This window comes from Lissotriton vulgaris, chromosome 11, assembly GCF_964263255.1.
Source record: "Lissotriton vulgaris chromosome 11, aLisVul1.2, whole genome shotgun sequence".
NCBI classification, from domain to species: Eukaryota; Metazoa; Chordata; class Amphibia; order Caudata; family Salamandridae; genus Lissotriton; species Lissotriton vulgaris.
The window spans coordinates 409,590,526-409,604,453 of NC_141699.1; the positions used below are offsets into that span (position 1 = coordinate 409,590,526).

The window sequence follows — 13,928 nt, forward strand, 5'->3', positions numbered from 1 at the left end:
TGCTGGGGGCAGGAAAAGGCAGGGGCAACATACAAAGGCGGTAGGCCGTTAAAGCTTCCTCTCTCGTGGACCCAGCCCATCCTGGTGGAGGAGGTATGACATCTCTGCCCAGGATGAACTTTGTTTATGGACCCAGAGCCGAGGCTCTCTACCCAGGGGTCTAGAAACTAGTCTGGTTGGGGCAAATAGCAGGCAACCATTCTGGATCCACACCAGGGCTAGTAGTTTTTCAGGGGGCATCTCTAAGATGCCCTCTGTATGCAATTTACATAAAATTTCACACTGGCATCAGTGTGGGTTTAATGTGCTGAGAGGTATGCTACCAAAGTTCCCAGCTTTTAGTAAAGCCATTATGGAACTGTGGAGCTTGTAACGACCAACTCCCAGGCCACATACTCAATGGCTTTACTACACTTTCAATGTCCAAGAATGGACTTGGAAACTGAGGTACAGGGCTCATGCCACTGTACCCTCACCTGGGGCTAGTGCACCCAGCTAGAGGGGTGACTTACCTAGGCCCTAGACTGTAGGTTGTAGGCATGGAACACAGGGCTGTGTGCCATGTCGACTTCACTTTTCTCTGCACCAAAACACGCAGCCTGCAATGGCCGTGTGTGGGTGTTAAGGTACAGGGCCTCTAAGCGTGGCTGAATATGTGCTGCAGCCCTTAGAGGCCTTCCCTGGTCACAGTGCCCTTGGTATCCATGGTACTTTTTACGAGGGGCTTACCTATGGCCAGAGAGGTGCCAATTTTAGGTACAAAGGTACAGCTATGGAAAATAACACTGGCCCTGGGAACCCGATTTGCAGGGACCCAGAGCACACCAAGCCAAAGTTCATCATGTGTCAGGCAAAAAGTGGGAGGTAACCACGCAAAAAGGGGCACTTTCCTACATGGTGTAGACGAGAACAGGCACATTTGTGGTCTTAAAGACCACAAACTTCATGATTTTACCTTTTTCTTCCTGGAAAGAGCTCAGACTTATGCCAGCCAAGGGGCCATGACCAGAAGGGTTAGGGAGGCAACTCTTGTGGGGAAACAGGAATTAACTCCAGCAGGGTTCAGGCAAGTCCAGGTGCAGTCGGTCAGCTGCAGTGAGGCCTCCGGAGCTTATGTCCCTGTTGCTCAAACAAGAAGTTAACCAAATGATACTTTGAGTCACTCAGGCTAGCTTGGGATGAAGGTAAGCAGGTTTGTTCTTCCTTATCAGCCAGCAAGACAGTCCTCATGCAGCAGGGAAGTCCTTTTTCAGTAATGTCCACAAGTTCAGTAGTGTACTGATAGGAGCCTCTGGAGGTACAACATTTATACCAGGTGCCAGCATTTTTGTGTGGGGAGAGCCTCCCTGTTCTACCTCTACATCTGGTTCTGGAAAGTTCTTCACTTTCCTGGTTAACTAAACTGTCTAGCGGTGACAAAAGGGTATCCGATTATTTTTTGTGTGTAGTAGGCAAAGCCCTTTGAAATTAAGTGGGGCAGGGTACAGCCCCCTCCAGACATCCTGCCAGGATGGCCCATCCTGTCCAAAACTAAGCCCCTTTTGTGTTAATATCTGGGAGCAATAAACAAACCCGAAAAGCAGAGCCATCTACAGTAATGTGACCAAGGACACTGGCAGAAGGCACAAAGGGTTATGACAAGTAAATGCCAACTTTCTAAAAGTGGTGTTTTCATAATTGTGACTTAACATCTGACTTTACCATTAAAGAGTATTTTCAATTACAATTAATTTGAGTGTAACCTGAATATCTCCATTTGCACCCAATCCAATGTTATCACTTATTAAATGTACTAAGATAACCCAGTGTTAGTTGGAGGGATAGGCCTTACAACAGTGAAAAAACGAGTACACAAGTCCTACTTTTTTAGTACAATGCACATTGCCCTGTGAGCCTTTTGTGACCACCTTGGGGGTGATTTATATGAAATAAAAAGGAAGGTTTAAGGCTGGCAAAACACGGACAGACCCAGTGGCATAGCAAGGGGGGGGGGGGGGGGGGGGGGGGGGGATGGGGGCAGGTGCGGTTTGCCCCAGGCAGCACAAGTTTTGGGGCGGCAGCCTCCTCCCACTCATGCCTACCGTCTCGGGATGGCAATCACCCCCACCCCGCTCCTTAATCAGCCGCCGAAGGGCGGCAAATGGTCAAAATCTCACCAGCACCCCACCCTGCTCTTTAATGCAGCTTCAGTAGGGCGGAAAACACTTGGACCGCCACCGGCTGCCATAGTGCTAGCTACGCCAATGGACAGGCCCGAGACAGATTTTAAAAGGCTACCTTGATGGGTAACACAATGAGGGCTGCAGGTCATCTAGTATAATTTAATGTACATGCCCTGGGTACATGTAGTACCATTTACTAGGAACTCACAAGTAAATTAAATGTGCCTATTAGGTGTAAACCAATTGTACCATGTTTGAGAGAGAAAGCACAAGCACCTTAGCACTGGTTAGCAGTGTTTAAGTGCACAGAGCACTAAAATCAACAAATACAAATCCAGCAATACAGAATGGGGTGAATGCAAAATGTTTTAGCCAATACCACACCAAGGAAGGCAAGCTTAACACGCATCATGTGTAATATGGCCCTATTGAGTTATCTTGGTGTTCTGGTGACCTTTAGAAACCACTTGGCCTTTGGACTCATGCTTTATGATGTCACCAGAACCCCTCGATTTAGCTAGCAACTGATGTTTGTGGCTGATGCTTAGAGGTTCTGGCGGTTAAAGACAAAAGGCTTTGAGAGGTGCTTAGCAATCTTATTCTGTGGTCCTGAAGCTCATATAGGAGAGATTTAATGAAAATAAATGAGCAGCAGAAAAAAAAGAAAAAAGAAAAGGAACAAGGGCGGCAAGAAGAAAGCACCCTTTCATCCTTTCAGGAAGACTTGGGCCAGTGCTGCCACTTGTGAGAAGTAGTGAGGCTCATAGTGAGTAAACCTTGCAGCAACCTCTCGTGCTACTGCAAGATGGAGTGAGAAAACCTAAAGAGAGAAAAAATAAGGTACAGTAATGATGCAGAATGAGTGGGACAAGTGAGAACGTGGCAGAAAGATGTAAAAGAATTTAGGACGAAAAGTAAGGTAAATAGAAAAAGTGTGTCAGAGCAGATGGAAAGACGAAGAGGTCAGCTAGGTAGTGTAAAAGGGAAAAACAGGTGCGTGCAAAAAGGAACTGAAAGAAAGGGGAAGTTACACAGGTACTGAAGTGTGAAATGAGAAAGCAAGAAAAGTGAGAAAGAGGGGATGAAATGGGGAGAAAATGTAATAGTACCAGCACAGATGATGAAAAGGTGCAGTAGAAGGGCCCCATACAGAATTCAGAATAATAGCTGTGACTGAACATACCCACTTTAAGGAAGGTTTTAAGCTCCAGGGGCCGGATGGGCTGCTTGTCTGCCCGGCCATAGCTTTCAGCGATGCTCTCCACCTCTACCTTTGGGCATTTGAAGAGCTCGTAGGTGCCATCGCTGTTCTGCACAAAGCTGCGTGTGATTTCCAAAGGCATCTGGAGCAGTGCAGGAAAAAGCAGAGAGATTATGAATGGGTATCAGAAGGGAAGCAGAGTGCATAGAGAGAATGAAGAGAATAGAAAAGGTTGAGGCTGGAGAGATAATAATTGATATGTGAGAGTAGTATCATAACAACAAAAATATTGCAACTGGAACAAACACTTGCAGACAAAAACTATAGGAATAGCCCAGTAAGCCTATTATGAACTGAAATCATTACAAATCATAAGAAGCTGCACAATTTAAATTCTTCCTTCCAAACAGGTCACTTTCTGAAAACACAATATTTAATTAATTTTGGATCAGTACGGAAATCATATCTTCTGGCTCTGGGATAAAATATCTGGATTAGGATTCTATCCTTTTTCATTTGATGTTCTTTATGGAATGAGGCAAAGACAAACACTGAAAATCAAAAAATAATTGAGACTTTTCAGTACTAAACAGCGAGTTGGAAGATGTTTATTTAGGTAGTCTGATAAAACAAAAAGGGTGCTGTATGAAGCTAGCTCTGTATATGATATTGCCGCTAGGTGGTAATACTGTGCCGAGTCCAGGGGTTCCCCAAAAGTGTACAGGGCTCAACATAAAACCCAGAGTGCTCTACTAGTGGTGTGTAGGCGAGTAGCCTTAGGCCTAACAGAGGAGTGTAAGACATTTATTGCACAACAATGATCAATAATGGACTCACGATTCAAGGACATCCGAGCAATTTTAGAAAAGTATACTTTGTTTACACTTTATGTGAAGACTAAGATCTTCGTAATAATCTAAGTACGTTTGTAATTTAAAATACTTTTCACTTCGAAAAATAAACACTGACTTTTTTCTAACATAGTCCAATGTTATCCTCTGGGAAAACAATATTGTGGTTAAACACTGCACTGTCAATCCCAGCCTTGAGCCTAGCCATATAGAATTTTAGGCATCATATGGTGTTGAGGTAATGATAGGCCCTTTCCACCACATTTGAGGGCTTCTGGCATCGGTTTGAATGTATTGAGATAAGTAGTTTGGTACCAAACACTCCTGCGTTCAGTGAAGCCAAAATGGTGCTGTGGAGCTTAGGTGGTCTAGTTTCTAGCCCATGTACTCTATGGCTTCAATGGCATTTACAATATGAGGAAATGGACCCCACAAGTGTAGGGGGGTATCTGCTAATTAAGACATGTCCTTGCCTGTGGTATATCACACCCAGCCTTAGGTCTGTGAGGACTATTGGAGGAGTGACTTACCTATGCCTTCAGACAGTGTTAGCTGGCATGGCATCCAGGCAGTGTGCCATGCGGACTATCATTTTCTCCCTCACAGGGGCATGCAAGTTGCAAGGGCAGAGGCATGGTTTCAGCGAGGGGGGCCCCAGGGGACCCTCTTCAGCTCCCAGGTACTCAAGAGTACCATTTATAAGGACTTGCAGAGAGCAGAATTGCAAATTAGGGGTTTGTTTTTAGGGAAGGAGTACTAGCACAGGGGATCTGGTTGGTAGGGACCCTTTGCACTACATTTGAACTACATCAAAACCAAGAACAAAGTGGGGGGGGGCAACCATGAAAAAGAGGCTCTTTTTCACAGGTGGTATTAGGTTCCACATGTTCATGAGTGAGAGTGATGAGTGGGTAGAGAAAACCAAGTCTGCAATATAAGGGACTGGAAATATTGCAAAGGGGCACGTTGTCAGCCCACAGACAAGGTCAAATCAGAACACAACACTTTTAGTGGGTTTAGAAATGTCTAGAGACTGAATATCTCTGGAGGAAGAGAGAGGGCAGGTTTGTGATCCCTCCCCCTCAAACAGCTACGAGTGCTCAGGTGACTAAGTCCGAAATAAGGTGGATCCTACAAAAGTATCACTGGAAATGTACGGGTTGATCCAGTGTGGAATACACCAATTGCACTACTGAGCAAGTGTATACAGTTCTAGCTTTTCATTTTGAATGTATAGTTTGGAGTGCAAGTGCAACATTTTTTTTTGTTGAAAATTTCTTTATTGGCAGGATAAATGCAGTTATAGTAAGCAGTGCAGTGCATTTCGGTACTTGAGTCACATATTTGCATCATATGTTCGCACTGACAGGATATACACATTTTTCCATTTTCCATTATGGTACTACAACACCCAAACTAAACTCCCCCCACCCTCGCCCTCCCCCCTCCAGGCACTTCCTGTTCACATTTATAGCAGCCCGCGGTGACGGACATTCTTACATGCATATACAGCGTGTGTTGTAGAATCCCTGCTGTATGCGTGTTAGGGGTATGTGGGGTTAAACACTGTCATGTTAGTGCCGTTCGTGTCTGTGCACCTGTAGGTTCGTGCGAAGGGTCTCACCTATTGGTGAGCGCCGCACATGTGTCAGTCTATGAGTTGGAGCCCAAGTCCACAGTGTGTTCTGATTCTGAATCGTTCCCCGACTCAAAGGACCCCAGCAAAGCATTCCAGTCTAGGGAAATGGGGTGTTTCCTAAGCCCTCTGCGTTCTTCGCGCTGCAGCGTTGTACTTTCAGCCTTTCCCCACCTCACTAGCTCCGCCCTCCACATCTCAGGGTCTGGTGGCTTGGAGGACTTCCACCTCATAGTGATCGCACGCTTCGCTAATATCATGGCCAAGTCTGTGAACCGTGTGCCTACGCTCTTCCTCCGCTCCACAAGGCCCAGTCCCAGGAGGGCATATTCCAATGTGTTGTATGGTTTGGAAGGGACTAGTCTGGCCAGGTCAGACTGTACCGTGGTCCAGTAGTACCCCAGCTTAGGGCAAGCCCACAGCATGTGAGCCAGTCGGGCATCCTCCCCCCCACACCTTGGGCATGTATCAGGAGTGTCTGGGAACATAGTGTGCAGTCGGTGAGGCGTCAGATATGCGCGGTGTAGGAGCATGAGCTGTATGAATTTAAACTTCTGGTTCCTCGATACCTTTTTGGGGTATTTCAAGATCCTGTCCCACTCCTTATCTCCGAGCGTTCTCCCAATGTCGTGTTCCCACTTATCTCGCAATGGTTGCAGCGAGATGGCCCTGCCCTCTCTTATGCCATGCGTTATCCACCTGGTCAGGTGGCTGCCAGCCCCCATTAGATATTGCATCGTGATTAGTGGGTTTGTGGGTGGCTCTGTCCCGTCAGGGGCCCATGCCTGTGCTATGTAACATTTCACATGTGCGTGTAGCAAGAACGACCTCCCAGGTGAGTGGTGTGTAATGCGAAAGTCCTCAAATGTCATCATCTTTCCATCATTAAAGAAGTCCCCCACCTGTGTCACTCCCAAGTCGTGCCAATCCGTAAGCATGTGGTTTGATAGTGTTCGTAGCCCGGCTGGCAACCCCAGTAGTGGTATCGTAGGGGCGTAAGTTGACGTGGGAGACGCGTATTTTACAGCCCGCCTCCAGTGTTCAATCGCTATGCGGAGAAGGGGGGGCGTGGACCTCGGGATCCCCGCCTTCGGGAGCAATAGGGCGTGAACCATCCCTCTGTTCCATTCTGAGTCAGGCATATCAATTTCGTGCAGATTGCGTCCTGCCAGCCAGTAGGCGAGCCATTGCAGTTGACATGCGAAGTTATATGCCTGGAGGTCCGGGACCCCCATACCACCCGCAGACGTGGGAAGCTGCAACTTCTTTAGACTGATACGTCGCCTCCCAGTGCCCCAGACCAATTCAGTCACCAGAGTGTCCAGTGCTTTGAACACCGCGGGGGGGATTTTCAGCGGCAGCCCGGTAAAGTAGTACAACAGTCGTGGCAGGACCACCATCTTGGTGATAGTCACCCTGCCCGCCACCGCTAACGGAAGCGTGATCCAAAATCGCACCTGTGCCCTCAGCTTCGTGATTGCCCTTCCCACGTTGCCCTCTAGCAGGTCCCTTGGATCTCTATACACTTGTATCCCTAGGTAACGGAAGGTGTGCTCCGCCACCTGGAATGAGTAAGGTGCAAAAGGAAGATGAGTTTCCACCCTGGCTGCAGAGAAGAAAAACCCATATGACTTGGGTTCACTAATCGTAAGGCCCGACATAGTGCTGAAGGTGTTAAATATTGCAGGCACAGGGTCTAAGTCCCCTCCCAGGTCTCCAAAGTAGAGTATAATGTCGTCCGCGTACGCTGATACCACATGGGTCTTCTCACCCCTCCGTATACCTCTGTGTGGCGCGGACTCTCGGAGTTTGCACAGCAGGGGCTCAAGCGCTAGTATAAACAATAGTGGAGATAATGGGCATCCCTGCCTGGTACCCTTAGCCACTGCCAATTGTGCTGATATGCACCTGTTAGTTCGGACCCGTGCAGTCGGATATTTGTAAAGTAGTTTCACCCAACTAATGTACTCTATCGGCAGCCCAAAATATTAGAGTACCGCAAACATGTAGTCCCACTTGATGGAGTCGAAGGCCTGCTTCAAGTCTAGTGATACGCAGCCCTCCGTCTCCGCCTCTCCCGGTGTACCTAGCATGATTTGGCTGAGGCGCCGCAGGTTCATAGCGGTGCTCCTGCCCGGGACAAAGCCACACTGGTCTGGGTGTATAAGTGATGGAATGTATTGAGCCAGTCTGGTCGCTAGTAGCTTACTTAGTATTTTGTAATCCGTGTTCAATAATGATAACGGCCTGTAGTTTGCTATGCACAGGCTGTCCCTGTCTGGCTTCAGCAGTGACACTATTAGGGCTTGTAGTGTGGACTGTGGAAGACCCCGAGCCTTAAGCGCCTCCCTGTATACCTCTAGTAGACGTGGTGCCAGCAGGTCTATGAAGGCTCCATAGAATTCCACTGGAAGGCCATCCGTGCCCGGGGCCTTGTTCCGAGGGAGGGCGCGAATGGCCTGTCGAATTTCTGCTATCGTGATAGGCCTCGCCAACTCTTTCCTCTGTCTCTCTTCTAGCTTCGGTATTTCCAACCCCCTCATGAAGTCCCCGAGGGCCCCATCCGCCATAGGGTCGTGCGGGCCGTATAACGTCCCATAGTAGTCTCGAAACACCGCGTTCACACTCAGCTGCGTAGTTGCCGTGGTCCCCCCCTGGCCAAGTACCTCCATAATGGGCAAGTGTATCGGGTCGTCTTTTACCAGTCGGGCTAATAAAGGTCCTGCCTTATCTGCCTGTGCGTGTTGTCTACTCGTGTACTCACGGTAGTCAAGGATACGCAGTTCCTCTAACAGCTCAGCATGTTGGATGTGTGCTTCCTGTAGGGGCGTGAAAGGCACATTCGTGCCGGCAGCTTCACTCTCCAGTAGTGCTAGACGTCCCTCCACATCCCGGAGTTTGTCCATCACAATGTGCCTCATGCCCACCCGTGTGCTCATCGCTTCACCCCGTATCGTCACCTTAAAAGCATCCCACTCCACCTGGCGGGTGCTCGCTGACCCACCGTTTATGTCAAAGTAAGTCACAATGGCCATCTCCAGTGATGCGCGGAAAGTCGTGTCCTCTAATAGGTCTGGGTTAAGGCGCCAGGTTGGTATGGGAGTTGGGATCCTACCCCACTGGAAAGCGACTTCCACCAGGTTGTGGTCTGAGAAAGTTTTCCCCATGTGCTCCGCCGTTAAAACCGACCCTAAGAGTGGCGTGGTGCAGAACACATGATCTATTCTGGTGTGCAACTTGTGTGGTGGCGAATAGAATGTATATTCCCTGTCTAATATGTGTTTGCCTCGCCATGCATCCGTTAATTGCCAACCCTCTGCCCACTGCGCCAGCGCCTCAGCCTGTTTCCTACTTTCCCTGGCCTGTAATGGTGGGTGCGATCTATCCATTGATACATCCAGCACAGCATTAAAATCCCCTCCCAGCAGCCAGGGGAAATCAGCCCAATCAGCCAGCACTCCGCCAATCGTCACCAGGAACGCTGATTGGTTCGAGTTCGGTGCGTATACACTTCCCAGCACAACAGGGGAACCATCCAACAACCCTCTAACAAATACATATCTGCCATTCGTATCCGCCCTCAGTTCCACCAGTTTGAAGGGGACTGAATTCCTCAGCCACACAGCGGCCCCTCTCGAGAAGGCCGAGTAAGAGGTGGCGAACAATTGACCCTTCCACTTTTTGAGCAATTTCCCACTTTCCGAGGTCGTTAAATGGGTTTCCTGAAGGCAGGCAATATTAACCTTCCTGGGGTTCAGTTGGGCTAAGATTCTATGTCTTTTGTGGACCGACCCCATGCCACGAACATTCCAAGTGCACAATTTATAGTCATTAAGGGTCCCCATCCCTAGCAGCAGCAGGTGTAGTCGGTAGATTCCGCACCACGGAGCAGGTATAAGTAAACAGCCAGAAGTCTCGTGCCCGTACAAAAAACAACCCCCTAACTCCCAGGTCCCCGAACAAAACCTTTCAGGATCCAAACAATATAGCCCAACGTGGGCATGCCTTACAGTGAAACATGTCTATATGGTGGGGGTCTGGGGCCTCTTACACCAGTCCAGAGTCTGTTGGTAGCACTCCATCACACCAAGAGCAAAAAAGTCCCTCCCCCCCGACCGCCTTGCAGTTAGTTCATACGTTACCATCCGACGTTCTGCCCAGCCACAGTCACAGGTCATGTGCTTCTTGTGCCGTGATCTTGGGGAACAGTTGCAGGCTATCAGCAGATTCCGACACCTCCGTGTGAGTGGCGGATCGGCTGGCTGACGCGGCAGGGTCCCGGGCGTCGTGCTCAGCCAGGGCGGTCGTTGTCAGTTGCCCTATCCCTTCGGTCCCGGCCAAAGACGGTCCCCCAGAGGCCGCGTGTCGGTGCGCGTGATCCTTGTTGGCTCCCTTCCGGTTGCGACCTCCCCGGCGCGATGATCCCTCTCCGCGATCCTCCTCCAAGGGGTCCTGCGTGTTCGGGGGCGTTAGTGTTACCTCAATCCACTCCGCCGCCTCCTCTGGTGACTCGAAAAAGTAGGACCTATTATTGTAAAGCACTTTGAGTCGTGCCGGGAACAGCAGAGCGTACTTCACATTTCTGTCCCGCAACATGCCCTCTGCACCGCTGGGGTGAAATCCGGGTACACCGAAATAGTCTTGTCCTCGAAGCGCAATGGGGCCTGCTCCCTCGCGGCCCTCAGGACCGAGTCTCGGTCTTTGTAGTGTAATAGGCGGGCAATTAGGGGGCGCGGTGACGCTCCTGATTTAGGCGGTCTCGCCGGCATCCGGTGCGCTCTCTCCACACTGTATAAGTGCAAGTGCAACATAATGCCAATATGTTTTCATTAGTAGGGGAGAGTGGAGAACTCAGTTGGAGGGACCACGGCCCTTTCACACTTTAGACCAGAGGGATATGCGACTAGGGTGTGCTCCAAGAAAACCCCTTGGTCACAACTTGCAGCATTCTCCTTAATTTGTGAATTTGATTATAAATAATTGTCCAGGAGTTGAAAGGGGCAAGGAGACAAATTAACCTGAGGCTACAAAGCTAAATGTCTCAACACTTTTTGTTTATTGTGAGATTGAAAGGACGCCCTTAAGCCACTGTTACGTTGCTGGTGAAATCAAGCATCTTCCATGGCACTGTAGAACAGAGTTCCCAGTCACACATTAGAGGAGCAGAAAAGCATTAAGGATTGAAACATTTAATAATAGTTTGTAATAGTTACACAGTTTAAGATTTCTCTTGTGAATATACTAAAGTGGCTATGAAATCCACAGTAGGCACAATATGTCGGCCAGAGTAGACTGTGAGGCTAATCTCCTATAGAGATATCTAAGTTTAGGTCTATTTTATCAGATGTTTTTGGAAGACCACACTCTGTACAATCTGAAAATTAAGAATTATGATCAGAACTGAAGACGTATGTGATATTCCTATGTAGAAGATATTAATTATTCACAGCTTGCTTGAATTATATTGTTATACCTTGTCAGAAGTATGGTTCCGGAGTCTCTCCGATTAGTACAATACCGTTTTAGTATGTCTTGCTTTCTTTGTGTACCAAGGAGTGCTGGTTTCTCATTTTGACTTAACTTGGCACATGGGTCTGCCAACTGAGTAGTCTATTTAGCATATGCTAAACAGTTTTCAGATACAAAGCCAATGGGATAGTATCATTAAGATGTTTTGCAATTGGTTTTGATATAATCTGCACCAAATTCTAGACATTAATAATTTCCCTCAATTTGATGTTTTATACTCACAAAAGCAACAGAGACTTTGAATCTATTCTTTGGTCTGGCCATTTCATTTTCAATTAACAGCTCTGCAATAGAGGATGAAATGTCCAGATACAGTCACAAGTATTCTTTTAGAATGGAAAGGAACCCTAGAAGGTACCCATATCATGTCCCTGTGGTGTTTTTCCTAGTACAAAGAAAGGACTTTGTCAGGATTTGATGACATTTCTATAAAATGTAGAAAATAGAAGTATGGAGACCCAGCTAGAAGGCCGAGCACGACCAGAGTGATCATTTCTTAATTATGTCACACCAGCTCAAATTGATGGTCTACTCTCAATTTTATAGTGCTGTTTTTCAGTATTGTTTGCAGGATGATCGATAAACAATTATCAAACTGGTTACCAGAGGATAATGTCCATAGAAGGCCAAGGTTCAGAATATTGAGCATAGCAGAATAGTATTCAGATTTAACTTTCGCCCAGATAGAGAACACATGAATACTGTTCGTAGTGAGGTTCTGCGATGGGCCAGAAAGAAAGCAAATGAGGCAATCTGCTTAAGTTAATCTTTTAAAGTTAGTTTTGCATAACAGAAACCATTGTATATTCATGTTTACTCAAATGTTCGAGGATGTGCTTAAGGCCAGTATTAACAGAAAGGAGTGAAGTGGTCATTCCTGGTGGGTGCTTCAGTAGAGTGCAAAATACACAGATGAATGTTTGTAAGAAATTGGGTTATTAGCTGAGACAGATGCAAGTCCTTCACCAGCAAGCCAACAATTGTTTTTCATTTCGAACAAAGTACCCTATTATAGCACTTGACTCTTAGGTTAGCAAAGCAGAGACATCCAAGGCATTCTAAGGGGATGTATTGTAGGCTAGTAACTCCAGCTCGCTGGTAAGCAAAAACAAGGCTTAATAAATCACTGTCCAATCAGTTAATTTTTCTCATAAAAATGAAAAAGTTAACTTTTATTACACCCTAATAAATGCTATATATTAAATTACAAATCTATACATTTAGGTAGATAAAAAAAACTACTGATGATGATACCCCCATATACCATCAAAAAGGTGGTCACTGATCCATTAGTAAACCATTGGATTAAGGAGGCCCATTCGGAACAAGATCTCCGCTGGACGGTGCTTTCAGGTTTTTTGAACCATCAGCACGGTCGCCTCCTACTGACAGTTGGCCATATTGGATCGAGATAAAATAGAAGAATTTAGGTATGTTCTACTACGTGCGTATAGTAATATCCTGAATCCAGGTATAATTGGAATGACAACTTTTCTTCCTATATGTCGTCCTCACAGATAATTGATGCCCGTGACAAGTCAAGTAACACCACCCGTGTTCGTACGGCACCCTGTTTCACTAGTAAGATTTTCTCTCGCCTTATCCCCTGACTTTTGAAGCATCTACGTCCATGACATCGGGTTTTATTTACATGTTTTGTGTTGGTCTTTCTGATTTTTTTCAGACCTCATTTTGAAACTTTATCGATCACTTTGGGATCTACAAAATAGGTAAGGTTTGTAGTAGGCTGTCGCTTGGAGGTGTAATGCTTATGAGCATGGAAGCTAGGAGATGCAAATACAATTTTGTTTTTCTCTTTTTCTTTTTCAGTGGTCCTGAGGAGAACCCCATGATTGAGGGGGAATCGAAATGCGTCGACCTCTTTGTGTTAAAACAAATGCATTATTAATATTCCTAGGGCTGGTTATACAATATTAAATAAGTGGTTGAGTTCCCCACTACTGTATATCATTACGTTGTATATAATCAAGCCCTTGCATTTTGTTCTGCATTGTTTTTTGATGTCAGGTCCCTGGTTCCGTTATACTAAAAAGAAACATGTTTATTTAGGACTATAAGGGGCCTTGCGCATGAGTCTGATTGTGTAGTGTGAGTGCAGAATTTGGGTTTGAATTGATAAAGATGTTTGAATGGATGTGTCAGTTTGTTTGATAGAGGTGTATATAAATGAAATTTTTAGATTGAGGTTCTTCTTTTGTATTGATTTTGCTTATTGCCTATGGTGGTCTTTATCTTTTTGTAAAATGGTCTATAAAAGAAAAAAATGACATTTTGAAGGAAATAAAGTTTATTGATTAAACATGGCACATTCTGACTAGTGACTTGTGTGCCTTGCAAAGTCACTTCAATGAGTATCAGTATTGGCATTTGCCCTTGTGTCTATATGCATCTCATGGTTTCATCGTTGAAGAACAAGTCAAAAAAAATAATTGGTGTGTGATCTGAAGTAGGGGATGTAAACTTGTGCAGTGTTCATGCAATATCTTGAAGGATTGTGCATTTCATGCACCAGATCCAAAGTAATAAAC

The 13,928-nt window shown here is 46.5% G+C and overlaps 1 protein-coding gene across 2 annotated transcripts in view; it reads right to left on the reverse strand.

The window, feature by feature from the left end:
• C11H2orf42 (chromosome 11 C2orf42 homolog) overlaps positions 1 to 13,928 on the reverse strand; it is a 280,308-nt gene that overhangs the window by 11,046 nt on the left and 255,334 nt on the right. The window contains exon 7 of one of the 2 annotated variants that reach the window (XM_086943470.1): positions 3,346 to 3,505. In XM_086943470.1, coding sequence (XP_086799596.1) covers positions 3,346 to 3,505 — 160 coding nt within the window. The remainder of the gene's footprint in view (positions 1 to 3,345; positions 3,506 to 13,928) is intronic. The other variant, XM_086943471.1, reaches the window with a different exon arrangement.